Source organism: Sminthopsis crassicaudata, chromosome 4 (genome assembly GCF_048593235.1).
Source record: "Sminthopsis crassicaudata isolate SCR6 chromosome 4, ASM4859323v1, whole genome shotgun sequence".
Taxonomy (NCBI): Eukaryota; Metazoa; Chordata; class Mammalia; order Dasyuromorphia; family Dasyuridae; genus Sminthopsis; species Sminthopsis crassicaudata.
Window position 1 is genome coordinate 340,429,161 of NC_133620.1, and position 27,536 is coordinate 340,456,696.

The window sequence follows — 27,536 nt, forward strand, 5'->3', positions numbered from 1 at the left end:
GTACAAAAACTCGTCACTCTCCTAAATCTGTAGGATTTTCTTGGAAAAGATACTAGAGTGATTTGCCATTTCCTTCTCCAACTTATTTTATAGATGAGGAAATGAAACAGATGACTTTTGAAATGAAGCTAAGTGACTTGCCCAAGGTCTAGCAACCAGTAAAAGTCTGAGGCCACATTAGAACTTAGGAAGATGACTCCTCCTGACTTCAGGCCCAGAGTTCTATCCACTGTACCATCTAGCTGCCTCTGTACTGTTATGTACATATCCTGAAATGTTTTTTGCTTTTTATCAAATATTACAAGGGAATGTAAATTCTTGTTGATTAAAGCAGATGCCAATCTATTTGAATTGCAGTTTTGATAGTTGTTCTGCTATTTGAATATTTATTATCAAATTTAAAAAAAGATTTTCAAAGATCTAAATATACTGACGGTTTTGTTTTCAAAATCACTTGAAGACAATGACATGAATTTCTCCATTTCTTTCTTTACTTGATAGGAAACTTTTGGAGTTTGTTTTAAGTACTGATTTTTTAAACGTGATTTCTGGTTTTGGTTTTTCTCTTCTTAGATATAAGTAGCTCCTCAGTTTCTGTTCTTATTTAATAATATCTGCAATATATCTACAATAGGAAACTGTCAAAAAGTAGTATAATTGGTAAGATCTGCTTCTTGTTTTGTTGGCTCTGGCACATAAGAGAAGCAATCATATTTTTAGTCCATTTCATGTACACTAATTTGCCTGTTTTAGTGGTCATTGTAGTTGGATAAAATAACTATTTTTTGTAAGTGAAAAAAAAGTTTTAGTTTAAGTTTAATCTTCTTTAGATCTACTGAAAGTATTCTTGGTAGCATACAAGACAACGGAGATTCACATGTACTTTACCTATTCCTATATGAATTTTATTTTCCTCTGCTTGGTCTCTGTATTTTTAAAGTTTTTCATTCCATGTTGCTAGAAAGTATGAGTTCATAATTTGTCAAGATAATGAGGCTTGAGAAATGTTTTATAATATGCTTTAAAGTGTTTTACAACTTTCATTTGGCATGTCACATACTTGAGAGTATAAAGATATTTGTTTTGACATTGGAAATAGGATAGAGCATTTATTTTCAAGCTAAAGAGGACAAGTAGTCAAGGACAGAACTGAGAAACTTCCTTGCTTGACAAAGGTAACAGTGGGAAGAGAAAGGGATTAAACAAAGAAATATGAAGAAGAAAATTATAGCCAACAGAAGGGAGAGAATGAAGAGAATACAAAAGGAAAAAGAGAAAGAGGAAACAAAGAGAAAAGGGGGAAGTATAAAAAAGGCATGCTTCATAACTTATAACATGCTTTTATATATATTAGTTCATTTGTGACACTCAACAACCCTGTGAAGAAGATAATATGCTAGTATTATAATTATCGATATTCTAGTAGAATGAAAACTTCTGAAGAGTGGTGATTTTCTCCTTTTTTGTATTTGGATCTCCACTGCTGGCCCATAGTTAATGCTTACTAAATGCTTGTGGACTAATTGATCTTCATTCTATAGATGAAAAGGCTAAGATCAAGAGATGAAATGATTTATCCAAAGGGACACAAATAATTAATGACAGAAAAGAACTAGAAGCCAGATCTTTTGATACCAAGCCCAGTAAATGTACAGTATTAAGGCCTCATAGTTCCATAGATTTAGAGCTAGTAGGGACCTTGGAGGTCAGCCAGTCCAACCCCCTCATTTTACATATGAGGAAACTGAGGCTAGAGAAAATAAGTGATTTACCTAAGCTCCCACAAGTTATAAACAGAAGAGCTGAGACTAGAATCTGGGTTTTATGGCTCTAAAAGCAGTGGTTTTTTTCCCCCCCACTTACTACTCTTAATAAGTTTTAATGTTTTCTTATACATTTTCACTTACCCTTAAGATACTTCAGGAAATTCATCAAATTATTTCTGTGAACCTTTCCGCTGCCTAAAAATGCAAACAGAATTTATATATCAAAATAAGTGACCTATAAACTCAGTACTGTGGCAAAATGCAATAATGAAAAATAGTATAAAGAAAGTGGGCAAATTTTCTGTGGGAAAGAGAAATTAATGGATTGCTTTGCCTTAGAAAATTATTTAGCATCTCTTCCTCCAGATAATATTTTTTACCAAGGAAAAGGAAAGTGGTTTAAATATGATGAATTCATGCATTCCTTAAAAGTCCTTGAAGAAAATAGTAGAGGGTGGAGGTAGTGATGATTAAAGTATAGCTGAAAGCATTAGGATGGAGGGATATATTTTTCTCCAAAAAGGACAGATTAAAAAAACCCAGAAATATGTTAGGGTACAAGGGAAGGAAGGAAAAATGAGGGACCTTCTGCCTACTACTCTTGATTTTAATATTTTAATCCTAGAGAGATGGAGAAATCTCAGGCCAATTTTTTTTTCTTTCCTAATTTTAGCAGGTTATAATTAAGAAACAGATAAATTGTTTCTTTGAAGGTGGTGGTAGGTTCATAGTTCTAGAAATCCAAATAGTCACTTTCATAGAGTGCCCTTCTTCATTGCTTTGCCCATAGAAATTGCTTAATGTTTGTTGAATTGAATTTAGTGGAATAAAACCAATATCTCACATTTCTATAACACTTTGTGAGATGCTTTTCTCACAATGACATTGTGAGAAAGTGGTGCTACTGTTTTGCCTCATTTTATAGAGGGAAAACTGAGTAAATGTCAGAATCAGGACTTGAGGACTTGAATCAGCAGACTCCATGTATAGTCCACTTGGGTTGGGTGGAAATTTGAGGCAATAATGAATGGGTTATAAAAGACTTGCATTCAAGTCTTTTGATTCCAAGGCTACAGAATTCTAGATATAGGAGAAAGGGACCTTAGTGGCCATTGAGTTCAACCCATGCACTTTACAGATAAGGAGGCCTAAAGTCACTTGACACTGTTAGTCAATGTCTGAAGCCCTATTTAAACTCAGGTCTTCCTAATTTCACACACAGCACTTTGTCTATTGAATGATCTAGTTGCTTGAGTGTCTTAAGTTCTACATTTCTTTTTCTTTTCTTTTTTTTTTTGAGAGCCAATTGGGGTTAAATGACATGCCCAGGGTCACACTGCTAGTAAGTATTAAGTATCTGAGGCCAGATTTGAACTCAGATACTCATGACTCCAGGGCCAGTGCCCTATCCACTGCACCACCTAGCTGCCCTACAAGTGAAACTTTCTAAAGAGTTTGGAATATCACTCCATGGCGAATACCTCTGTATTTCTCTGCCCTAGGACAAATAAAATGAGAAATGTTTCCTCTCACACTCCTCCAGCTCTTTTAGTCCAGAATCCCCCTTATGCTAACCCCCTTGGGTTTGGATAGAAATAAGATCACTTTCCATTTGAAATAATATTGGGTTACTTTTCTACCACTTCTTAACTCTTTTTTTCTACTTTCCCCCACCAACTTTATTTTTATTCTTCTATTCATTTCTTTTTGTTTTACTTGCTCCCCTTTCTCTTTACTATTCCTTAGGTTTCCTAGTTGCTAAAATGGCCTTATCTTCCACTGTTAGTCTTTATACTTGACAGAAGTTGAATTCTAAGGAGTAATTTGAAGCATCTTTAGAAAACATCAGAAATTTTTACACAAGTAAGCCTAAATTCTCCTTGTGGCCAGGATGTAACCTGGAACACTCACTGTCAATTGGTAGTCGTTTCAGGATATGCCGATGTTCATCTTTTGTGAGTGTGATCCCCATGTCCTTCAGAAAGTCTTCCAGATTTTGAACATCAATGTTTTCTGTTTGTAAAAGATGGGAATGGTGAACAGTGGGAGTGTGAAGAATCTATAATGACTCTAGACCAGAGAGTGAAAGATGGAATCTTTTTCTGTATCCCATCATCTCCAAATGCAAGGAGAGTTAGCTTTTGAGAAAAACCTATACACAAATGGAAAATCACTTGGAAATTCAGAAATAGAAATTAATTTCTCTCTGATTCAGGGAAATATCCCTGATGAAGAGGCCTACACCAAAGAATGTGAAATGGTCAGTAGATAATTATCTGAAGATTGACATATCAATGACATAGCTACATAGGTCTAGCTAATTAAGTAGCTAGGGTTTGGGGTTTTGTTTTTTTGTTTTTGGCTTTTATCTCAGTAGTTTCTATTGGTCATATTGCAATCCTACACTTAACCACCAACTTGGAGACTTACAATTTTGTCTGTCTCAATACTGTATCAAAAACCAAGCATAAACATACCTCATGCCAGGAAATTCATGACTTCCTACAAAGAGACTGGAGAGAATTTGGGAAGCCTGTAAGTGTATTTAAATAGAGTGATAAATATTTAACAAGTTCATCCATAATTGAGAGGGTCACAGTTGTTATCCTGGACTCCTGACTCTCACTACCCCATATCTTATCAGTTGCTGAATTGTGCCACTTCCCATACATCTCTCACATCTACTTCCTTTTATTTCTACTCAGACAAGCACATTTTTAGCTTAAGTCATCATTCATCTCTCTTGAAGAGCTGTTATAAGGGCCCCTAATCTGATTCCCTGACTCAACAGTCTCTTTCCAACAATCCATCTTCCAAACAACTGCCAAAGTGATTCTCCTTAAGCATAGATCTACCAACTATGTCACTCAATAACTCCTTTTGGTCCCTAATTCTCTTGGATCAAATATATAAATTTTTCTCTCATCACTCTCCCGTACCTACTTTATATTTCTCACATGTGGTCTTTCATTTCCTGCCTCCATGTTGTTATCTTACTAACTGTTCCCTATGTTCTCCTTACTTCTGCCTTAGAATCCTTCTCTTTTCTTCATGATGTACACCACAAGCTCTGCCTTCATTGAGGAGGATTTCCTGTAGTGGCCATTTCTTGCAAATTATGTTGTATTTATTCTGCAGATATTTATATATGTATATTGGTCTTTTACAAGAGAAAGTAAATTTATTGTGAGTTGAGACTATTGTTTTTTGTAAATCTAGGGCCTAGCACAGGTGTTGTAGGCACTTTAATGTTTACAAATTGATCATCTCTGTCTAGGCAGATCAAAAATTATTTATAACATATGTATTTCTATCTATATCCATATGTATAATTCTACATCTATATCTGTTTATATAATTAGAAAGCTGCCAGGTAGAGGAAGTAATTTGACCCACAATTACATAGGTAGTAAGTATCAGAGACAGGTAATGAATCCAGGACTTCTTGACTCTAAGGTTATAATACACACACACACACACACATACATATGCATATACACATGCACACACACACACACATATATATATATACCTCTGCCTACTACTCTATGCTTCCTTTTATAGATTTATTGAAAAATATTGAGATGTTGATATTTACCTGTCTTCTCATTATAACTTTTCACTCACCTTTAACAGATTTCACGTTATATATAACTTCATTCAGAGAAACCTTCCCATTATCTATAAGACAAGGCAGAAGTTAGACAGAGACCTGAGGATGAAGAATCTAACAAAACAGTATTATATCACATTCTGAAATTATGAGAAAATCAAAGAAATTTAATGGTTTTCTCTGAACTCAAGTATTTTAAATTTTTTAAATTTATATTTTTAAAATTTCTCTCTTGGAATTTTATCCTTTATTCTCTAAAGACTAGTTTATAATAGGCAGCTGAGAAATGATGAAGGCTTTATATATATATATATATGTATATGTATGTATGTATGTGTGTGTATATATATATATATATATATATATATACATATACATATATATATATATATATATATATATGAGAGAGAGAGAAAGAGAGGGGGGGAAGATGATGAATAATAGTAATAATCTGAGCATTTACATAAGGCTTTAAGGTTTGCAAAGTACTTTTCAAATAGTAACTCATTTTATCCTCATAAGAACACCATGAGATTTTACAGATGGGAAAACTGAGGCTTAGAGAGATTAATTGACTTGCTTAAATTACATAGCTAATATTAAAAAAAAAAAGTTAAGGCTTTGAATTCAGGTCTTCCCAACTTTACCCTAGCCCTGTATTCATTGTACTACTTAACTATTTCACACAGTCATTTAGGGATCCTCTCTTCTTTTTGCTATTGAGTATCAAAAAACCTTTACTCTTATTATTTTGGCATATGAGATTTAGGACATTTTAGGAGCACAACTGAAAGAATGTCCCTTCCTATCTTCTGTTCTCCATATTCTCCTCTGTGAAATGAAGGGACTAGACTACATAATTTCCATGTCCCTTCCCAGCACAGATACCATATGACCCTTAGTACTAAGAAACTACTTTTTTTTTTTTTTTTTTTTTTGACTGAGGTAATTGGGGGTTAAGTGACTTGCCCAGGTCACACAGCTAGAAGTGTTAAGTGTCTGAGGTCAAATTTGAACTCAGGTCCTTCTGACTTCAGGGCTGGTGCTCTATCCACAGCACCACCTAGTTGCCCCAAAACTACTATATATATATATACACACATATATATATTTTTTTTTCTTTTTTTTTTTTTTTTTGACAACAAAAGGAAAAGAAGGAATTTTTTTTCTTTGAGTTCCAATCACAATCTTGTATTTGGTTAATATTGCATATTTCTTTTTTAAATTTACTTTGTCTAATTAGTTTAGCATGAGACATTATCTATGAGGAAACATATATAACTTTATTATAAAATATTTTATTTAAATAGCATTTAAGTTCATAGAAACATATATAACTTTATTATAAAATATTTTATTTAAATAGCATTTAAGTTATTCAGAGAGAAAAAGATATGGCCCCTTTAGGAGACAATTTCCCTTTGGTAAGCTAACTTTATAAATGACCAAAAATGGAAACATTTAACTAAAGACAAAGCTATTTAAATCAAACATGAGCTATACAACATTTAGACATTCTTTTAAAATGTACAAATGTGGAGAGAATACTCAACAAATCCAAGGATTCTTGAAATACTGAAGATTCACATCCCTTGACAATTAGCCAGAAAGACTTAAAGGAGAAAGAACTCATTTTCTTTTTTTCTGAGTTCATGAATCTAGATCCAGTTAGAAACTTTGTTTAATCTTTTCAAGTGTGTGTCATTTAAAAAATAGCTTGAAATATAACACATCTTCCCTTATCATCGTGAGGTAATTAAAAAAACTGGTAGCAGATCATAATTGATCTCCAGTACAAGACTAATAAATAGATAATCTAAGTAGATAAGGGGTTTTTGTCAGAAGGTTGGCTCTAACGTGATTTTTTTTTTTTTTTTGGCCAAAGAAAAATGAAAGAATAACTTAGGTGTACATGAGTGTTCACTCTACTCATGCCAGTGAAAACAAGGCTCTTTTGAAGTAATAAAAATAACTACCATTTACATAATACATTAAGAGTTACAAATGCAATATTTACTTACATATATATGTATGTATGTTTTTTCATTTGATTTTCTGAAAACCTTATGAAGTAGATTCTCTTACTATCCTTATTTTAAAGATGAGGAAAAAGAATCCAAGTTAAAAAACTATTTGAAGCCAAGTCTTATTAAGTCCAAATCCAGTGCTAGAAAATTTTCTCTGTCTGATTAGGATTCCCTGATTATAGTTACACTGAGCTTTTACCCTTAAAGATGGTCAGTCATTAGGCAGCTCAGGCAGGGCCTGTAGGAAAAAAGAAGTATGCTATGCCTGTGCACTACGCAGTAGCATTCTGGGAAATTCTTGAATTGAAGTTTCAGTCAGAGATAATAGTTCATCATATATTATGATAGGTTTTTCTATAGATCTCTTTCTCTGTCCTTTTATGTGATCTAAATAAGTATCCTTTCAGAAATTCTCCATTATGAAGGAAAAGCTTCTCTAAAAATATACAGGGGCATAAGAAATGCTCACCCTTAATTGGCAAGTTATCCAGTAACTCCTCAATTTCTCTATCTGTGAGCTTTATCTCCAGATTTTCCAGAACCTTGTCCAAGTTGTCAATGTCAACACCTATTCCTTCAGAAAGAAGACAATTGAAGATTATAATCAATAAATCAAATACTCATTAAGTACCTACTATATGTTAGGTACTGTACTGTGTTGGAAATACAAAGCAAAGTTAACCTAATAAGTGCTTATTATATGCCTGCCACCTTGCTAAAATGTTATTTTTTAGTTGTTGTCATGTCTAATTCTTTATGACCTGGTGGTCATACTATCTATGGGGTTTTCTTGAAAAAATACTGGAGTAGTTTGTCATTTTCTTCTCCAGTAGATTAAGGTAAACAAGGTTAAATGATTTGCTCAAGGTCACACAACTAATAAGTATCTGAGGCTGTATTTGAACTCAGGGGAGATGCAGTGGATCTATATACCTGACCAAGAGATAGGAAGACCTGAATTAAAATCTGGCCTCAGATATTTCCTAGCTGTGACCCTGGACTAGTCAATTAATATTTTTTGCCTCTTTTATCTGGAGAAGGAAATGGTCCCTAAATGGGATCATGACGTGTTGGACACAACTGAAATGACTGAATAATTTCCTGTCTCCAGGCTCAGTGTTTTATCCATTGAACCATCTATTTCCAAAAGTATTGTCCCTGCCCTCAAAGATTTCACAGTGTAATGGGGGAGAAAAATAAGAAAAATATGGAATTTTGCCAAAGAGGGACAAATTATATTAAAAATATCCAGAATTTGGATTCATCATTGCTAGTTTGAAGGTGCAATGATACAAAAAACAATCCATAAATACTTTCCAAATGTTCTCCAAACTCATTTTCAAAAGCAGAGTGATAATTTTTAAAGGTAAAAATGGAGAGTCATTAGGAGATGTAGGAATATGATTTGTTCCAGGATCCTGGTCCAAGTGATCCTGACAAAATTTTCAAGAGAAGTCTTCATTGCACAACCTGAGGAATGAATTGGTCAAGGCTGATCAATTTTGCCAAAGTATTCAGCTAATCTACATCGTTATCTATATACTTTTGGCCAAGGGATTTGACATTCTCTACAATGACACAATCTGGTGAATTGCTTCTTCAGAATAGCTAGATATAAAGAACTAGAGGTCATGAAGCAGAAATGCCAAATCAGTAAATTGGAAAGCTGATATATGTTATAATCACCAAGAAGAAATAAAAGTTTTGGACTCACCAAGAGTTTTCACAACTTTCATTATGTCTTTCTTATGTATCTTCCCTTGAGCTATAAGGTAAAGTGAAATTCAGGTCACAAAGAATTACCAAAATAAGACAAAGTAAAAAAACGGAGAAAATTCTCAAATGGATGAATTCATCCCTTATATTAAAATAGACTTTTGTGCCTCAGTGGTAACATAGAATATTGTTTTGGGGTGATTTCTTACAGATAAAAAGTTAGCTCAATTGGTGTTTCACAAGCTCTTGATTCAAGTAATTATTAAGGAAGTAGTAGACAGTACTGGTTTGGAAGCAGGCTGTTGGTTTTATTTGTTTTTGATATTTGAAACTGAATTTCTTTTATATATAACTTGTTTTAAGAATACATATGCTAAATTTATCAAGGTTATTTCCAACATTGTGCTTCTCTGTGACTTTTTTCTAAACTCTTATTCTCTTTTCTCTATTTTATACATTTTTCATTTTTGCTTTTTAAATTTTTTGTATCACTATCACAGCTTCTTTTACTTCCTCATAACTGCCATTCTTCTAACCCCAATATGAATCCTAGCTTATAATAAATAAAAGAATAGTCAAGAAAAACATATCCATAAACTGGCAAATGGTGAATTATATCTTTCTTTGTACCTGTAACTTCTCTACAATTCTATACAATACAAGAGCATTAGGTGAAGCATTAAACAGTAATATATTTGGTCCCACTATATTTAATGTCACATTTAATGTTTGTGATTAAAGGTTTATTGAATAGGATTATTTCTTTTATACTTTTCAAGGGCTTAAGCTGATTTTTATATATGGATAGGAGATAATCTTGTTGAAAGAGACTTTAAAGGTATTCTTTGGAAGAGACTTTTAAGGTATTCTTTTGCTCTACTGGGTCAAATACTTTTTCATAATCAGCAAATAATAAGCAAACTAGAATCTTTTTCTATATGTTTCAGTCTACTACAAAATAACAAAGATGTAGTCAGTGGTTGATTATTTCTTGTAAACACCTAATTGTTCCCTAATAATACTTTTGGATTGTGTATAGATGACTCACATAAAGATTTTGTATTGGTGGAATAGTAGGCAGATAGGACAGTGACTTGATATTTTATTGGTCATCTTTTTTTTTTTTTTGGCATTAATAAAATTCAAGATTCTCCCCCACATACTTCCCCTTTCATTCAAATACCTTTTCTACAGAGATTATTCTAAAAAGTTTTAGAATAGTTTAAAGCTATTAAAACTTAACATTTCACAAAGACTCTTGTCTTTTTTTCTTTCTTCTATAAACTTATCTTATATTGTGATATTTGGGTATAAATGTTTTCTTTTTACAGTCCTTTATTGTTTGGTATAGTAATCATTATGTGTATTTTTCATTTTCTTTAATTTATTATTTTACAATTATCCTTGACAGTGCTAGAGATTACCATGCTTAGTGGAATTCCTTACAAAGTTTCCTTTAAATTACTTTAACTTTCCATAGCTTCTGTTTCCTTCATAAACCAATATTGCTAATGACTATGTCCATCATCCTTCTCTAAAGATTTTACAAAGAAGTTTATTAACTAAAACTTTTTTTGCCCTCCTCAACTCATGTTGCCATATTTCTTCATTTGGCATGAAAATTAAACATTTCCTAACTAAGAGGCTTACTGAGCTTGTTTGGTTTTCCTCTGGTTACAGATTTAGAGTGGTTAAACTTTGTCATCCTATGTCATTTTTGATGATAATTTTCTATTTTGTTTATTACTTCTTTAAATAATTCAAGATTGAATGTATACCATATCTCTTTCTCAGTAATCACTAAATGATTTTTATAAATTCTTGACATGTGATATTGAGAATAATAAACAGATTAGTATAGCAAGAAGCTAACATACTCTTGTTATATTCTTATTTTTTTTCTTGAAAAGGCAGTGATCTTGGGATATAAGCCCAGTAGTAGAATGGCTGGGTCAAAGGGTATGCACATTTTGATAACTTTTTGGGCATAATTCCAGATTACTCTCCAGAATGGTTGGATTCTTTCACAACTCCACCAACAATGCATTAGTGTCCCAGTTTTCCCACAGCCCCTCCAACATTCATCGTTATTTGTTCCTGTCATCTTAGCCAATCTGACAGGTGTGTAATGATACCTCAGAGTTGTCTTAATTTGCATTTCTCTGATCAATAGTGATTTAGAACACTTTCATATGAGTGGAAATAGTTTTAATTTCATCATCTGAAAATTGTCTGTTCATATCCTTTGACCATTTATCAATTGGAGAATGGCTTGATTTCTTATAAATTAGATGAGGCCTTTATCAGAACCTTTAACTGTAAAAATGTTTTCCCAATTTGTTACTTCCCTTCTAATCTTGTTTGCATTAGTTTTGTTTGTACAGAAACTTTTTAATTTGGTGTAATCAAAATTTTCTATTTTGTGATCAATAATGGTCTCTAGTTCTCCCTTGGACACAAACTCCTTCCTCCTCCACAAGTCTGAGAGGTAAACCATCCCATGTTCCTCCAATTTATTTATGATTTCGTTCTTTATGCCTAAATCTTGGACCCATTTTGATCTAATCTTAATATGTGGTGTTAAATGTGGGTCCATGTCTAGTTTCTGCCATACTAATTTCCAGTTTTCCCAGCAGTTTTTGTCAAATAATGAATTCTTATCCCAAAAGTTGGGATCTTTGGGTTTGTCAAAGATTAGATTGCTATTTTTATTCACTATCTTGCCCTGTGAACCTAACCTATGCCACTGATCAACTAGTCTATTTCTTAGCCAATACCAAATGGTTTTGGTGACTGTTGCTTTATAATATAGCTTTAAATCAGGTACACTTAGACCACCTTCCTCTGACTTTTTTTTCATTAGTTCCCTTTTGCAATTCTCGACCTTTTATTCTTCCATATGAATTTTGTTGTTATTTTTTTTAGGTCATTAAAATAGTTTCTTGGGAGTCTGATTGGTATAGCACTAAATAAATAGATTAGTTTAGGGAGTATTGTCATCTTAATTATATTCTCTTGGCCTATCCAAGAGCACTTAATGTCTTTCCAATGATTTAAATCTGATTTTATTTTTGTGGCAAGTATTTTGTAATTTTGCTCATATAATTCCTGACTTTCCTTTGGTAGATATATTCCCAAATATTTTATACTATCGACAGTTATTTTGAATGGAATTTCTCTTTGTATCTCTTGCTGTTGGATTGTGTTGGTAATGTATAAAAATGCTGAGGATTTATGTGGATTTATTTTGTATCCTGCAACTTTGCTAAAGTTCTGAATTATTTCTAATAGCTTTTTAGCAGAGTCTTTGGAGTTCTCTAAGTATACCATCATGTCATCTGCAAAGAGTGATAGTTTGATTTCCTCATTACCTACTCTAATTTCTTGAATCTCTTTCTCAGCTATTATTGCCGAGGCTAGCATTTCTAATACAATATTGAATAGTAATGGTGATAGTGGGCAATCTTGTTGGAAAAGTTCCAGTTTATCCCCATTACATAAGATATTTACTATTTTAAATATATGCTCCTGATTATTTTGAGGGATAGTCCATTTATTCCTCTACTCTCAAGTATTTTTAGTAGGAATGGATGTTAGATTTTATCAAATGCTTTTTCTGCATCTATTGAGATGATCATATGGTTTTTGTTAATTTGGTTATTGATATGGTCGATTATGCTAATAGTTTTCCTAATATTGAATCAGCCCTGCATTCCTAGTATAAATCCCAGTTGATCATAGTGTATTTTCCTGGGGATGATTTTCTGTAGTCTTTTTGCTAATATTTAAGATTTTAGCGTCAATATTCATTAGGGAGATTGGTCTATAATTTTCTTTCTCAGTTTTCAGCCTACCTGGTTTAGGTATCAGTACCATGTGTGTGTCATAAAAGGAATTTGGTAGGACTCCTTCAATCCCTATTTTTTCAAATAGTTTATATAGCATTGGAATTATTTGTTCTTTAAATGTTTGGTAGAATTCACATGTAAATCCATCTGGTCATGGGGATCTTTTCTTAGGGAGTTGGTTAAGAGCTTTTTCTATTTCTTTTTCTGAAATGGGACTATTTAGACTATTTACTTCTTCCTCTGTTAATCTGGGCAAGCTATATTTTTGAAGGTATTCTTCCATTTCATTTAAGTTAACGAATTTTTGGCATAAAGTTGAGCAAAGTAGCTCCTAACTATTGTTCTAATTTCCTCTTCATTAGTGGTGAGTTCTCCCTTTTCATTTTCAAGACTAACAATTTGCTTTTCCTCTTTCCTTTTTAAAATCAGATTTACTAAGGGTTTGTCTATTTTGTTGGTTTTTTCTTAGAACCAACTCTTAGTTTTATTAATTAATTCAATAGTTTTTTTACTTTCAATTTTATTAATCTCACCTTTTATTTTTAGAATTTCAAGTTTTGTGTTTGTCTGGGAGTTTTTAATTTGTTCCTTTTCTGGCAATTTTAATCATAAGCCCAATTCGTTGACCCTCTCTTTCTCTATTTTATGCAAGTAGGCCTCTAGAGATATAAAACTTCCCCTTATTACTGCTTTGGCTGTATCCCACACATTTTGGTATGATGTCTCATTATTGTCATTTTCTTGGGTGAAGTTATTAATTATGTCTATGATTTGCTGTTTTACCCAATCATTCTTTAGTATAAGATTATTTAGTTTCCAATTATTTTTTGGTCTATTTTCCCCTGGCTTTTTATTCAATATAATTTTAATTGCATTGTGGTCTGAAAAGGATGTATTTACTATTTCTACCTTACTGCATTTGATTTTGAGGTTTTTATGTCCTAGTATATGATCAATTTTTGTATAGGTTCCATGAATTGCTGAGAAGAAAGTGGACTCCTTTCTGTCTCCATTTAGCTTTCGCCAAAGATCTATCATATCAAACTTTTCTAGTATTCTATTTACCTCTTTGACTTCTTTCTTATTTATTTTGTGGTTTGATTTATCTAATTCTGAGAGTGCAAGGTTGAGATCTCTCCCACTATTATAGTTTTGCTGTCTATTTCTTTTTGCAGCTCTCTTAATTTCTCTTTTAAGAATTTAGATGCTGCACCACTTGGTGTGTACATGTTTAATATTGATACTGCTTCATTATCTATGCTACCCTTTAGCAGGATATAATGTCCTTCCTTATCTCTTTTAATTAGATCAATTTTTGTTTTTGCTTGATCTGAGATGAGGATGGCTATCCCTGCTTTTTTGGCTTCATCTGAAGCATAGTAAATTCTGCTTCACCCTTTTATTTTGAATGTATCACCCAGTTTCAGGTGTGTTTCCTGTAAACAACATATAGTAGGATTCTGGCTTTTAATCCAGTCTGCTAACTGCTTCCTCTTTATGAGGAAGTTTACCCCATTCACATTTATGGTTAGAATGACTAATTCTATATTGCTTGCCATCCTGTTAACCCCTGCTTATGCTTTTCTCCTTTCCTTCCCTCTTACCTCCCTGCCCAGTATTAAACTTGTGAACACCACTTGCTTTTCACAGCCCTCCCTTTTTAGTATCCCTCCCCCACTTTAAAGTTCCTCTTCCTATTTTACCCCTTTTTCTCACAATTTCTGTATTGCCTTCCCCTTAGCTTACTCCTTCCTTTTCACTTTTCAATGAAGTGGAGGAAGTTTCACCATAAATCGAATATGTCTATTGATACACACTATGTTCATCTCCCTCCTTTCTTTCTTTCAGATATAATAGGTTGCCTTTTGCCTTTTCATGAGATGTAGTACCACCACTTTACCCTTTTTTATGATATAATTTCCTTTCCACCTCTAGTTTCTAGGACAAATTATACATGAGTTCTTTACATATCTTTATGGCAGAAATATAGTTCTCAAGATTTCTTTTTACCTTTTCAGAAATCTCTTGAGTTCTGTATTTGAAGATCAAACATTTTGTGTAGATCTGGTTTTTTCACCAAGAATAGATGGAATTCATTTATTTCATTAAATGTCCATCTTCTTCCCTGGAAAACGATGCTCACTTTTGCTGGGTAAGTTATTCTTGGCTGCATACCAAGTTCCTTAGCCTTTCGGAATATCATATTCCAGGCCCTTCGTTCTTTTAATGTGGACGCTGCTAGATCCTAGGTTATCCTTATTGTGGCTCCTCCATATCTCCATATTGCTTTTTTCTAGCAGCTTCCAATATTTTTTCCTTTGTCTGATTTCCTTTGTCGGACACTATATTTCTTGTGTTTTGATTTTAGGGTCCCTTTCAGTAGGTGATTGATGAATTTTTTCAATGTCTGCTTTACCCTCTGTTTTCAAAACATCTGGGCAGTTCTCTTTGATAATTTCCTGAAAAATAGTGTCCAGTCTCTTTTTTTCCTCACATTTTTCAGGGAGTCCAATTATTCTCAGATTGTGTCTCCTGGGTCTGTTTTCCAGGTCTGTTGTCTTTCCAATAAGGTACTTGACATTCTTTTCAATTGCTTCGTTTTTCTGGTTTTGTTTACTACTTCTTGGTTTCTCCTTGAGTCATTCATTTCTACTTGTTCCATTCTAATTTTCAATGATGTATTTTCTTCACTCACTTTTTTTATATCTTTTTGTAATTGTCCAATTGAGTTTTTAAGTGAGTTTTTTTCTTCTATGAAATTTTTTCCATTTCATCCATTTTATTTTTTAGAGAGCTGTTTTCTATTTCCAGCTCACTAATCCTGTTTTCCTTGTAGTTGTTTACCTTTTCTAATTCACTAATTTTATTTCTCAATGATTTGATTTCTTTATCCACTCTGTCTTTAAATGCGCAGGATGACTTCTCCAGACTCTCTTGCCAAGCTTCCCTTTCCTTTTCCTATTTCTCTTCTAGCTCTCTGTGAGAGCCTTTTTGATTTCCTCCATGAGATTCTTTTGTATTGAGGAGCAGATCATATTCCCCTTAGGGAATTCCTCTGGAGACAATCTACTTTTAGTCTCCTCAGTGTTTGAAGTCTGCTCTCTCTCCATACAGAAGCTGTCAATAGTTAGAGCCCTTTTAAATTTTTTATTCATTTTGTCAGAGTGGGAATTGAAGAAAACAAATTGACAAGAGAAACCATTGGTCTGTTTTTTTTGGGGGGGATGGGGCTGGATGGTGTTACCCGGCTTTCTCTACAGACTGTGGGAGACAGCAGCGAGGGACTAACAGGACAGCTATGGCTGTGCTGAGTCTGTGCTCTGAGGCTCTAAGAATGTTCTGAGTTACTCCCAGTGGGGGGGGGGGGTAGCTGGTCCCGAGAAACGCTAGCTTTCCGGGGTTTTATTCTTCACCTCCGGTGTTTATACCCTCTCCGTTGCTCCTGGCTTGCTGCCAAGATGGAACATCTACACTGGGGTAAAAGTCTTTTCACAGAAATGGAAGAGATCACACCCTTCCCCCCTCCAGTCTGAGCTGAGTGAGCTGCCTGTCTTGCTCTCACTGTCTGTCCTCAGTCTGTGCCCAGTCTGTTCATCCCCTCCCCCGAGCAAACACAGACTTTCTCTGGCGAATTTCAAGGATGTCTTCTGTTGGTGATTATTTGTGGGTTTCTTTTCCAGTCAAGCATTAATTCCAAGGCTTGTCATGAAGTAAGTCCTGAGAGAAAATGCGGAGCTCAAGCAGCTGTCTGCTTCCATGCCACCATCTTGGCCAGAAGTCCCCTATTTTTTCTATTTTTAATCTTTTTGTTTGTTCTTTGATATTTGAAATTCTAAAACCTAGCAATTATATTCTTGAAGAAGCTGTTCCTGATAACAAATGCATAAAACTTCCATAAACTAAGTTCTACCTTAAGAGATGAGCAACTGTTCCATGAAATCATGTTTCTTGTTGCTTTTGGATGTATGATAAGATCAAGTCCACTAGGTTCTTCTTTTTTTGCCTCCCTCCTCTCAAGCCATTGAACTTTGTGACTATAGCTTTCATTTAGTTGCAAAGAGCTTTACAAATATATATATATATGTGTGTGTGTGTGTGTGTGTGTGTGTGTGTGTGTGTTTGTGTATGTGTATATATATATATATATATATATATATATATATATATATATATATATATATATATATATATTTTTTTTTTTTTTTCCTGAGGCAATTGAGGTTAAGTGACTTGCCCAGGGTCACACAGCTAAGAAATGTTAAGTGTCTGAGTCACATTTGAACTCAAGTCCTCCTGACTTCAGAGTTTAACAAATATTAATTCATTGTGTAGTTATGACAATCCTGGGAGGGGAACCTGACATTAAGAGAGGTTAAGTCTTTCCAAGGATCACTTTCTGAGGCCACACTGATCTCAGGTCTTCTTGATGCTATACAGAACCAGTTAACTGCCTTGAGTGCCTACAGCACTCTATTACTTTGCCTTTCACTCACTCACAAATGCCCATTTTAAAAATGCTTATTCTACACAAGGTGGTTAGGGACACAAAGATTCTTTGGATTATACCAAAGGAGAGTAACAACAAAGCTGAATTTTGAACTTCAGCCCTTGATTCCCCCATCTAGTTCTTTCTATGACACTACACTTCCTCTTTGGAAGAATATGAAGAGTCCTTTTTAACACTAGCCCAGATAAAGTGTAAAAATATACAAAATATTGTGAGTTCCCAAAACTAAAGGACAGTGTTTACTGATTATTTCTAAATGGCCAGAGTAACAGTCTAGGTTTGCCTTCTCATCATCTAATAAAAGACAGGAAAATGTTTCCTACATTTTTATGATTACCTTTGAAACTTTGTAAGGAGTGTAGAGTATCACCCCATAGTGACAAATTCTTTATTTTCTTGTCCTGAGACAAATTAACTGAGAAAAATTTCCTTTGATTTCCTGTCATACTCCTCCAGCTCTTGTGGTCCAGAATTTCCAGTCCTTATGGTAGCCTATTTGGTTTGGGTGGAAATAAGGTCACTTTCCATTTGAGGCAATATTGGGTTACTTTTCAGTCACTCATTAATTCTATTTTCTTCTACCTTCCCCTATCCACACTTCCTTTATTTTTATTCTTTTTTTCCATTTTACTTCCCTTTCTCTTTACCATTCCTTAGATTTCCTAGTTGTTAAAAATTGTATTATTTTCCACTGGTTATTGATTATTGTGTTTACACTGAATTTGAAGCACTCCAGGGGCAGTCTGGGCGAGAAGTCTACTTCTTTAAAATATATCCGTTATTTTTACACAAGCAACCCCAAGTTCCCCTTGTGGCCATGGCATAATCTGGAATACTTACGATCAACTGGCAGGTGTTTCAAGAGATTTTGATATTTGTCTTTTCTGAGTGTGATTCCCATGTCCTTCAGAAAGTATTCTAGGTTTCGAGCATCAATGTTTTCTGTTTACAAAGATAAGAATGGTGATTGATGGAAATGCAAGAATATTTAATGACTTCAGAGGGTGAAAGATGCCACTAATTCCTGTGTTCCATCCTCTCCAAATTCAAGAAGGAGAGTTAGTCTTTGAAATGAACCAAAACATAAAGGGAAAGTCATTTGAGAACTGAGAAATAGAATTGCTTCCTTTTAATTCAGGGGACTATGCTAGACTGAAGAGTTCTACATTGAGGAATGTGAAATGATCATTAAGACAATTGTCTGCTGAAGACTGACAAATCAGTGATGTAGTAAGCTACATAGATCTAGCTAAAAAAGTAGTGCTTGGTTATCTTTGTCTTTATACCAATTGTTTTAGCTCCTCTGAATACAATTCAGCTTTTCATCCCTGACTTGAAGATGTAGAATGCTGTCTGTCTTAACATTAGGAAAAGTGAAGTAAGAGCATAGCATATTATGTTACAGGAAATTCAGGACTTGCTATAAAGGGACTGGAGAAAATTTAGCAAGTTTGTAAGTGAACTTAAATAGATGAATAATCATTTAACACATTCATCCAAAATAAGGAGTGTCACAGTTGTTATCCTGAACAGCTGACTTTCTCACCAACCCATATCCAGGCTAGTTGCCAAATCTTGCCATTTCTCACTCCATAACATCTCTCACATTTATTCCCTTTTATTTTATTCACATAGTTATATCCTTAACTCAAATCACCATTCACCTCTCACTTGAAGCGTTGTTATAATGGCCTTTAATTGGTCTCCCTGTTTCATGGGTAGTCTCTTCCTCCTCCAATTCATCTTTTGCAAAACTGCCAGTGTGATTCTGTTTAAGGACAACTGACAATGTTACTCAATGAATTCCCATTTCCCTATTTCTCCTGGATCAAATAGAATATGGATTTTACAATCTGGCCCCAACCTATTTTTCTAGTCTTACTATGTTTTCACTGTCCCATGCTCATTTTCTGTACATGGGCTTCCACTTTCTGTCTCTATTATGTCACCAGCTCTTCTTACATCTACCTCAGAGTCCCTCTCTCCTCCTTCAAGGTGAATGAATCACAATCTCTGATTTCTATGAGGAGGCTCTCCTGAGAGAGGCTGGTACCTTCCCTCACAAATTGTATTTTATTTATTCTGCATATATTTACATGTGTACATATTATTTTTTTCCAAGAGAAGGAAGTTCTTTGTAAGCTAGAATCATTTAATTGTTTTGTATTTTCATCACCAGGGCCTAATACAAGTAATGTGGCACTTAAATATTTATAAATTGTTGATCTCTGCCTATGCAGATTAAGAAATTATTTGTAACATATGCTTCAAGAAATTATTTGTAACATATGCTGTTTAGGAAGCTGCCTGAGAAGGGAAGTAATTTGCCCTATAGTCATACAGCTAGTGTCAGAGGTAGCTCATGAATACATTACTTCTTGACTCTAAGACTATATTTCTATTTACTATGCCATGCTTCTCCTCATGGATTTTTCTGAAAAATTTTGAGACACCATTTTTAATCTACCTTCTTACCACAACTTTTTACTCACCTTTAATAGATTTTATATTATTCAAAAGTTGATTCAGGTTGACCCTTCCAAAATCTGTAGATAAGACAGAGAGGTTAGATAGAGACCTGAGGAGGCAGAGCCTCACAAAAATAACATTACATTTTCAAATGAGAGTAAGTCAGAGGAAATCAACAATTTTTTCTGAACTCAGTTAATATTTTTAAATTTATAGATGTCTAAGGAATTAAAAAGATCTCAATCTGTAAATTGACAATAATAGTAATAATAATACTTAGCCTTTACATAAAGCTCTAATGTTTGCAAAGTGTTTTTCAAATATTAACCCATTTTATCTTCACTAAAACCCCACAAGGTGAGTGCTATTATGTCCATTTTACAGATGAGGAAACTGAGGTTCAGAGAGATTAAATAACTTGCCTAGGTTATGCAGCAAGTACTTGTCTAAGATTTTGAACCCAAGTCTTCCTGACTTTGCCTTTAACTCTGTATCTACTGTACCATGCAGCGACCTCATAAAGTCATTCAGGGAATAACCCTTCTCTTTGCTAATGAATATCAGAAATACTTTTATTGTAATCAAATATTATATATTTGTAGTTCAGATTCAGGACATTTTAGGAATAAGATGGAAAGAATTGGCCCTTTCCTATCTCTTGGTTTCAGTTTCCTTCTTTATGAAATGAAGGGGTGAGACTTCTCAGCATATATGATCCTGTACATTAGGAAACTCCTTTTTAAAAAAGTTTTAATCACAGAAGCAAAAGAGGAATAATTTTTTTCTTTCAGTGATCTCTCTACAATCTCAGATGTAGTTAGTATTTTATGTATCTTAACAAATTTATTTCATCTAATTGGTTAAATGTGAGACACATTGTCTATGAAGAAGTATTTAACTTTATTATTAAATAGCATAAGTTATTCAAGTGGAAACAGGTATGAACTTTTTAGGAGAACAATCCCATTTAGTAGGCTCACTGTTAAAAGCCTGGAAATTGAAGTATCTAACTAAAGGAAAACTTGATGCTATTCAAGTTGAATGTGGTAGATAAATGACATCTATACATGCCTTTAAAATGTATAAAATCTATTATATAAATGATCTCACTTAAGCCTCACAGCAGCCCTGTAAGTTCAGTGCTATAGGAATCATTGCCAGGTATGTAGCAGTGGAAAGAGTGTTAGACCTGGTGTCAAGAAGACTCATCTTCCTGAGTTCATATCAGACCTCAGACATTTACTAGCTGTTTCCTGGACAAGTCCCTTACCTCTGTTTTCATCAGTTTTCTCATCTGGCAAATGAAATGGGAAAGGAAATGGCAAATCTCTCTCATCTCTTTGCCAAGAAAACCCCAAATGGGGTCAACAAAGAATAGAACGTTATTGAAAAGCAACTGAACAATAACAAAAACCGTCTTGAGAATCATCTTCAAATCATCAATCAATTGCCAAGACTTGTTGATTCTTCTTCAACAATCCATTTTCATTTCATCAACTACTCTCATATTGTAGATTTACAAATATCAATTTAGTTATAGTATTCACTTTTACATTTTACTCTTAAAAACCCCCTCAGAAATGAGAGAACATTTGCAAAATGTGTTGGTGGAAGGAATCCTCATACTGTTCATAGATTCTTGAAGTATATAAGATTATAGGATATAGAATACTATAGTATGTAATACTTAAAATTTGCTACATTGTACACATATATTTTTACATATTATCATTTGACTCGCAAAGAAACTTTATGTAGAAGTTATTATTATTATGCTGATCTTAAAGATGATGAAATAGAGGATAAGTGAAGACAAGTGACTTGTCTTCAGAATTATACTTTAATTGTCTAAAGCAGGAGTTGAACTCGGGTCTTCTGGAATCCAACTTCAGTAGTAGAAAATTTCATCAGTCTGGGTAGGATTTCTTTATTCACATTGGGTTTTTCTCCTAAAAGAAGATCACTAGGCACCTCAGGTTGGGCCTATGGTAAAAAATAAGTTTTCCATTCTTGTGTTCTTACTCAGTGGTATTCTGGGAGACTCCTGGCATACAGGGTTAGTTACAGAGAGTATTTCATCATATATTATACATTAGATTGATTTTCTTCATTATTATTTCTATCTTTTCATGTAACTAAATTAGGATCCTTTCAGAAATTCTCAGACAGGAAATCAAAACTTCCTCAAAAGTACACAGGGGCATGAGAAATGCTTACCATCAACTGGCAGGTTACTCAATAACTCTTTAATTTCTCTATCTGTGAACTTGATCCCCAGGTCTCCCAGAATTTTGTCCAAGTTGTTAATATCAACATTCCTATCTTCAGAAAGAAGAAAAGAAGAACATAATCAAGTATTTATTAAATTATTTTTATATGCTAGGCTCTATACTAAATTGTGGGGATAAACCAAATCAAGTCAACAAGCATTTATTAAGTGCTTATTATATATATATATATATATCCCACTAAGTGGTGGGAAGAAAAATCAAAATCACTGTCCCTCTGTCCTCAAAGAGGTCAAAGTGCATATAAGGAAGACAGATAAGAACAATATGGAGTTATAACAAAGAGGAACAAATTGTATAAAATCTATAGATCAATACATTTATTCTATGAATTTCAGAGCTGGACCCATCATTTCTAGTTTGAGGGTAAGATAATGTAAATATCAATTTACATAAATAAAATACTTTCCAAATGCTCTCCAAAATCATTTTAAAAGACCTCATGGCAATTTCTAAAGATACACATGAAGAATCACTGGGAGAGCTTGGAAGGTGATCTGTGGCTGTAATCCTGGTCCAAGAGACCTTGACAACTTTTTTTTTTCAAGAGAAGCCTTCATAGTACACAGTAAGGAGTGAATTGGCCAAAGCTGATGGATTTTGGCAAAGCTAAGCTCCATATTTTTGGCCAAGGGTTTTGAAAATCTCTGCAGTGACAGAATCTGGTGAATTGCCTCCTCCAGGAGGGCTATACATAAAGAAGGTCATGAGACAAAAATGCTAAATCAATACATTGGAAAGATAATAGAATTTATGTTACAATAAGAAAAAAAATAAAAGTTTTCTCACCACGGAGATTCTGCCTGGCATTCATTATCTTTTTTGGTTTCATCTTTTTGGCTTTAAGAAAAGGTACAATTTCAGGTCACAGAGGAAGTAACAGAGAATTACAATAATAGCACAAGGTTCATAATTTTTAAAACCCAACCCTACAAAAATTGTCCTTTTTCTTTCTTGCTCTACCAATAGAGAATGAAGAAAGAAGAGCTCTGAAGAGGATAAATTCATCCCTTTCATTAACATAGATTCTTCTGAAAATGCTCTATTGATTATAGAAATTAAAATTAAAACAACTCTGAGGTTCTAACTCATATTTATCAGATTAACTAAGATTATAGGAATAGATAAGTGTTGGAGGGGATGTATGAAAACTAGAATGCTAATAATATTGATGGAGGTATGAACTGATCCCAGCCATTCTAGAGAACAATTTGAAACTATGTACAAAAGGCTATAACTATAAAGTGCATAACTTTGATTCAGCAGGGCCTATATTCCAGAGAGATCAAAAAATGGGGGAAAAGAATCCACATGTTCAAAAATGTTTATAGCAGCTCTTTTGTGGTGGCAAGGAATTGGAAATTGAGCAAATGCCCATCAATTGGTGATGGTTGAATAAATTGGAGTTTGGTTACGTGTTCTTTCTCTACTGGTTTTCATAATTACTATAATCATTAGAAATCTTTTCCATTTTCTTTTATTTATTATTCTATATTTATCCTGAGATGCACCAAAGATGACCGTCTTTGAAGTTCTTTAAAATAGTTAAACTTTCTCTAGGCTTTATGAGACCACATTGCTTTATAATAATGTCCATAATTCTTCTTTGTGAGATTTTATAAATAAGTTTATTAACTAAAATTAGTATTGTCATTTTCTTCACTGCTATGTCAGTCAAATATTTATGGACTCATTGTTTTTCCTCTTGTGGCTAGAGATTTAGATTGCTTGAATTTTCTGTCTTTTAATTGTCCTTGTGTTATTTCTGATGCAGTATCAATTGAGAGAAACAACAAAGCTGAGCTTTAAACTTCAGGCCTTTTGATAGTAGCCCAGGCAAAATTTAGCTAAGCATGAAAAACTGAACTCACAAAACTAAAAGTCAATTGCTTACTGATCATTTTTAGGTTGGCCAGAACACTGACATTGAAGAAGTCTGGCCTAGGGGTAGTAGGTAGGAGGCATCTGTCTTTTAAAAAAGGATCAGACATTTTCACACATGCAAGCCTAGTTCATCTAATGGCCACAGAGTAAGCTGGAGCACTCACCATCAATTGGCAGGTGTTTCAGGAGATCCCGACGTCCAACTTGGGTGCAGGAGATGCCTGTTTTCTTCAGGAAATCTTCCAGGTTTTCTGTTTACAGAAGATGAGAAGGATGAAAGATGGGAATAGGAGGAATAGGTAATGACTCCAAAAGGTAAAAGAAATCATCTATTTTTGTGTCCTGTCATCTTCAAATTCAGGAAGAGGAGAGTTAGTCTTTGAGATAAGCCTACACAAAAAGCTGAAAGTCACTTGGGTTTAGAAATTATTCCCTTCTGGTTCAGGGAAATATCCTAGACTGAAGAGGCCTATACTGCGGAAGGTGAAATGGCAGAGACTATTGTCTCACAAAGATCAAATTAATAATGTATTAAGCTACACAAGTTATCTTTGCCTTTATTCTAACTGTTTCTACTCCTCTGAATATAATCCCACTTTTGGGAGACCTAGAATATTGTTTGTCTTAAATTTAGGAAAAATGAAAAAGGAACATAACATATTACATTCCACAAAGTTCAAGACTTGCTACCAAGAGCATGGAGTATATGGCAAGTTTGCAAGTGGATTTAAATAGAATGATGATCATTTAACACATTCATCCACAATAGGTAGTGTTCACAATTGTTATCCTGGGCTCCTGAACTTTCTCCTCCATCCTCCATTCCGTATCTAATTAGTTTCAAATAGGTATTGTCCCATTTAAAATCCTGTAATCCTTATTCTTTATCCCCACCCCATATCTGGTCAATTGCAAAATCTGTCAGTTGCCAAATCTTGCCACTTCTCCCTCCATAACATCTCTCATATTTATCCTTTTTTCTCTAACTCACAAAACCCACATCTTTATCTTAGCTCAACAAATTGTTTTTAGATAGACTGTTTAGAAAGCTCCCAGAGAAGGGAAATGATTAGTCACACAAATAGAGTCAGAGGCAAGATTTGAATATAGAATTTGTTACTCTAATGTGGTATCTCTATCCACTATGCCATGCTTCCTCTCATGGATTTCTGTGAAAGATATTTATTTTCTAAAATGGCATTTTATTTTTTTCCCCAGTTACATGTTAAGAAAAATTTTAGCATTCATTTTTAGAGGATTTTGAGTTTTGAATTTTTCTCCCTATTTCCCTCCTCTTTCCTTTTCTGAAGATGGAAATTTCATATAATGTATATAATGTATATATAATCAGACATTTTATTTTGGCATAAGATAGTCAGGATTTTTTGAGATTAAGATGGAAAGAACTTGAAGATGAAACCCCAAAACTCTTAAAAGAGAAAATCTCTTTGGACTCTGCCTCAGGGAAGGAACTCCACCCTAAGCACAGTTTTCATCTTTGTTATGTGGCTCAGTCCAGAAATCCATTGAATTCTATTCAAATTCTAACTCGGGCTGAGCCAATCTGGGACTCCATCCACAAGCCCCTTCAGCTTGTAGCCAAAGCCCCCTTTATTATAAAAGAGCTAAGTTGGAGTCCTCTCTTTGCAGAGGTCCCAAACATGGCAGCCTTACGCCTGCCATGTCAAAGGATTTCTGCCCACTGGAACCACTCTGGCTCTGCTGTCTTTCTCTCTTTACCTAATACCTTTTTAAATTAAACACTTTTTTAAATGAGGACAAGTGACTTGTCCAGGATCATATCATATAATTGTCAAAAGCAGAATTAGAATATGTCTTCTTGAGTTCCAGTCTAGTACTAGAAAATTTTATCTGGTTGGTTAGGACTTATATTGGGCTTTTCTCCTTAAAGAGTCCTCTCTTTGCAGAGGTCCCAAACATGGCAACCTTATGCCTGCCATGTCAAAGGATTTCTGCCCACTGGAACCACTCTGGCTCTGCTGTCTTTCTCTCTTTACCTAACACCTTTTTTTTTTTTTTTTTTTTTTTTTTTTTTTTGAGGCTGGGGTTAAGTGACTTGCCCAGGGTCACACAGCTAGGAAGTGTTAAGTGTCTGAGATAAGATTTGAACTCGGGTCCTCCTGAATTCAGGGCTGGTGCTCTATCCACTAGGTGGCGCACCTAGCTGCCCCTACCTAACACCTTTTAACCTGACTTCCAAACCCCATAATAAACCTCTTTTATCAATCTAGGTTTTCTGGTCTGTAAATTCCTTTACAAGGGACTCTTGCACTGCTACTAGACCTCATTTATCTCTATATCCTTGTGCCGAGTCCAAAGGGGTTGCAGGGGAGCTCCATTTGACTTCCCTGTACCCCGAACCTGCTAGTAGACCTCAATTAAACCTAATTTCATTTAGGTTCCCCTTATCTAAATCTCAACAAACTGGCTTCTTTCTATCTCTGTGTCTCTACTTTCCTCCTCTGTGAAATGGACTAGATTAAATGATCTCCATGTCCATCCCTAGCATGACTAGGAAACTGCCATTTTAAAAAATTGATAACAAAGGAAAAGAGGAGCTATTTTTTTCTTTAGTTTTCTGACTCTCAGTTAAGAGAAGCTCTGTTGAACTTTTACAGCTGCAGGCGAATTTTTAAGTAGTTTTTAATGTATGTCTTCCATTTCCATGGTGAGATAAATTTTTAAAGTCACAACTAGCAAATTTTAGTGTTCTCCTGTATAAGGCCATGAAGGCTAATTTGATAGGGATCTTCTTCAGAAGGTTACTCACTAGATGATTTTTATTTTATTTTTTATTTTTATTTGCTAAAAAAGATGAAAGGAGTATACATGATTATAATCTACTTAGTTTGTTGTGCATGGGTTATAATATACTTAGTTTACTCAGGACAATGAAAACATGGATCTTTTGAAATAATAGCTACATTTACATAGTATTCTCATATTTGCAATACTACACACACACACACACACACATATACACATATTCATTTTTTTCATTTGATTCTCACAACAATTTTATGTAACAGACACTATTACTATCCCCATTTTTCAGATGAAGAAGATGAGGTTAAATGAGGACAAGTGACTTGTCCAGGATCATATCATATAATTGTCAAAAGCAGAATTAGAATATGTCTTCTTGAGTTCCAGTCTAGTACTAGAAAATTTTATCTGGTTGGTTAGGACTTATATTGGGCTTTTCTCCTTAAAGAGGGCCACTAGGCAGCTTATGTGGGACCTGTGATAAAGAATAAAAAATTTTCCATTTTTGTGTTCTACTCATTCTAGGAAACTTTTGACTTGAAGCTTCAGTCAGAGATAATAGTTCATAATGCATTATGATGTTTTTTCTATATATATTTATTTTCATGTGAAATAAATCATGATTCTCTCA

At 34.1% G+C, this 27,536-nt stretch overlaps 1 protein-coding gene and 1 long non-coding RNA gene across 7 annotated transcripts in view; one reads left to right on the forward strand and one right to left on the reverse strand.

Moving 5' to 3' along the window:
* The window catches only part of EFCAB3 (EF-hand calcium binding domain 3), a 205,631-nt gene that overhangs the window by 35,279 nt on the left and 142,816 nt on the right, over nucleotides 1–27,536 (reverse strand). For 2 of the 6 annotated variants that reach the window (XM_074260947.1, XM_074260948.1), the window contains 10 exons: nucleotides 24,283–24,369; nucleotides 23,024–23,074; nucleotides 22,164–22,268; nucleotides 19,970–20,023; nucleotides 18,318–18,419; nucleotides 9,121–9,171; nucleotides 7,876–7,980; nucleotides 5,394–5,447; nucleotides 3,678–3,779; nucleotides 1,908–1,961 (listed from right to left, as the gene is read on the reverse strand). In XM_074260947.1, coding sequence (XP_074117048.1) covers nucleotides 1,908–1,961; nucleotides 3,678–3,779; nucleotides 5,394–5,447; nucleotides 7,876–7,980; nucleotides 9,121–9,171; nucleotides 18,318–18,419; nucleotides 19,970–20,023; nucleotides 22,164–22,268; nucleotides 23,024–23,074; nucleotides 24,283–24,369 — 765 coding nt within the window. Of the gene's footprint in view, nucleotides 1–1,907; nucleotides 1,962–3,677; nucleotides 3,780–4,243; nucleotides 4,664–4,705; nucleotides 5,010–5,393; nucleotides 5,448–7,875; nucleotides 7,981–9,120; nucleotides 9,172–18,317; nucleotides 18,420–19,969; nucleotides 20,024–22,163; nucleotides 22,269–23,023; nucleotides 23,075–24,282; nucleotides 24,370–27,536 lie in introns of those variants that run through there. The other 4 variants (XM_074260951.1, XM_074260950.1, XM_074260949.1 and 1 more) reach the window with 4 other exon arrangements.
* The window catches only part of LOC141538924 (uncharacterized), a 150,113-nt gene that overhangs the window by 14,007 nt on the left and 108,570 nt on the right, over nucleotides 1–27,536 (forward strand). The window lies entirely within an intron of this gene.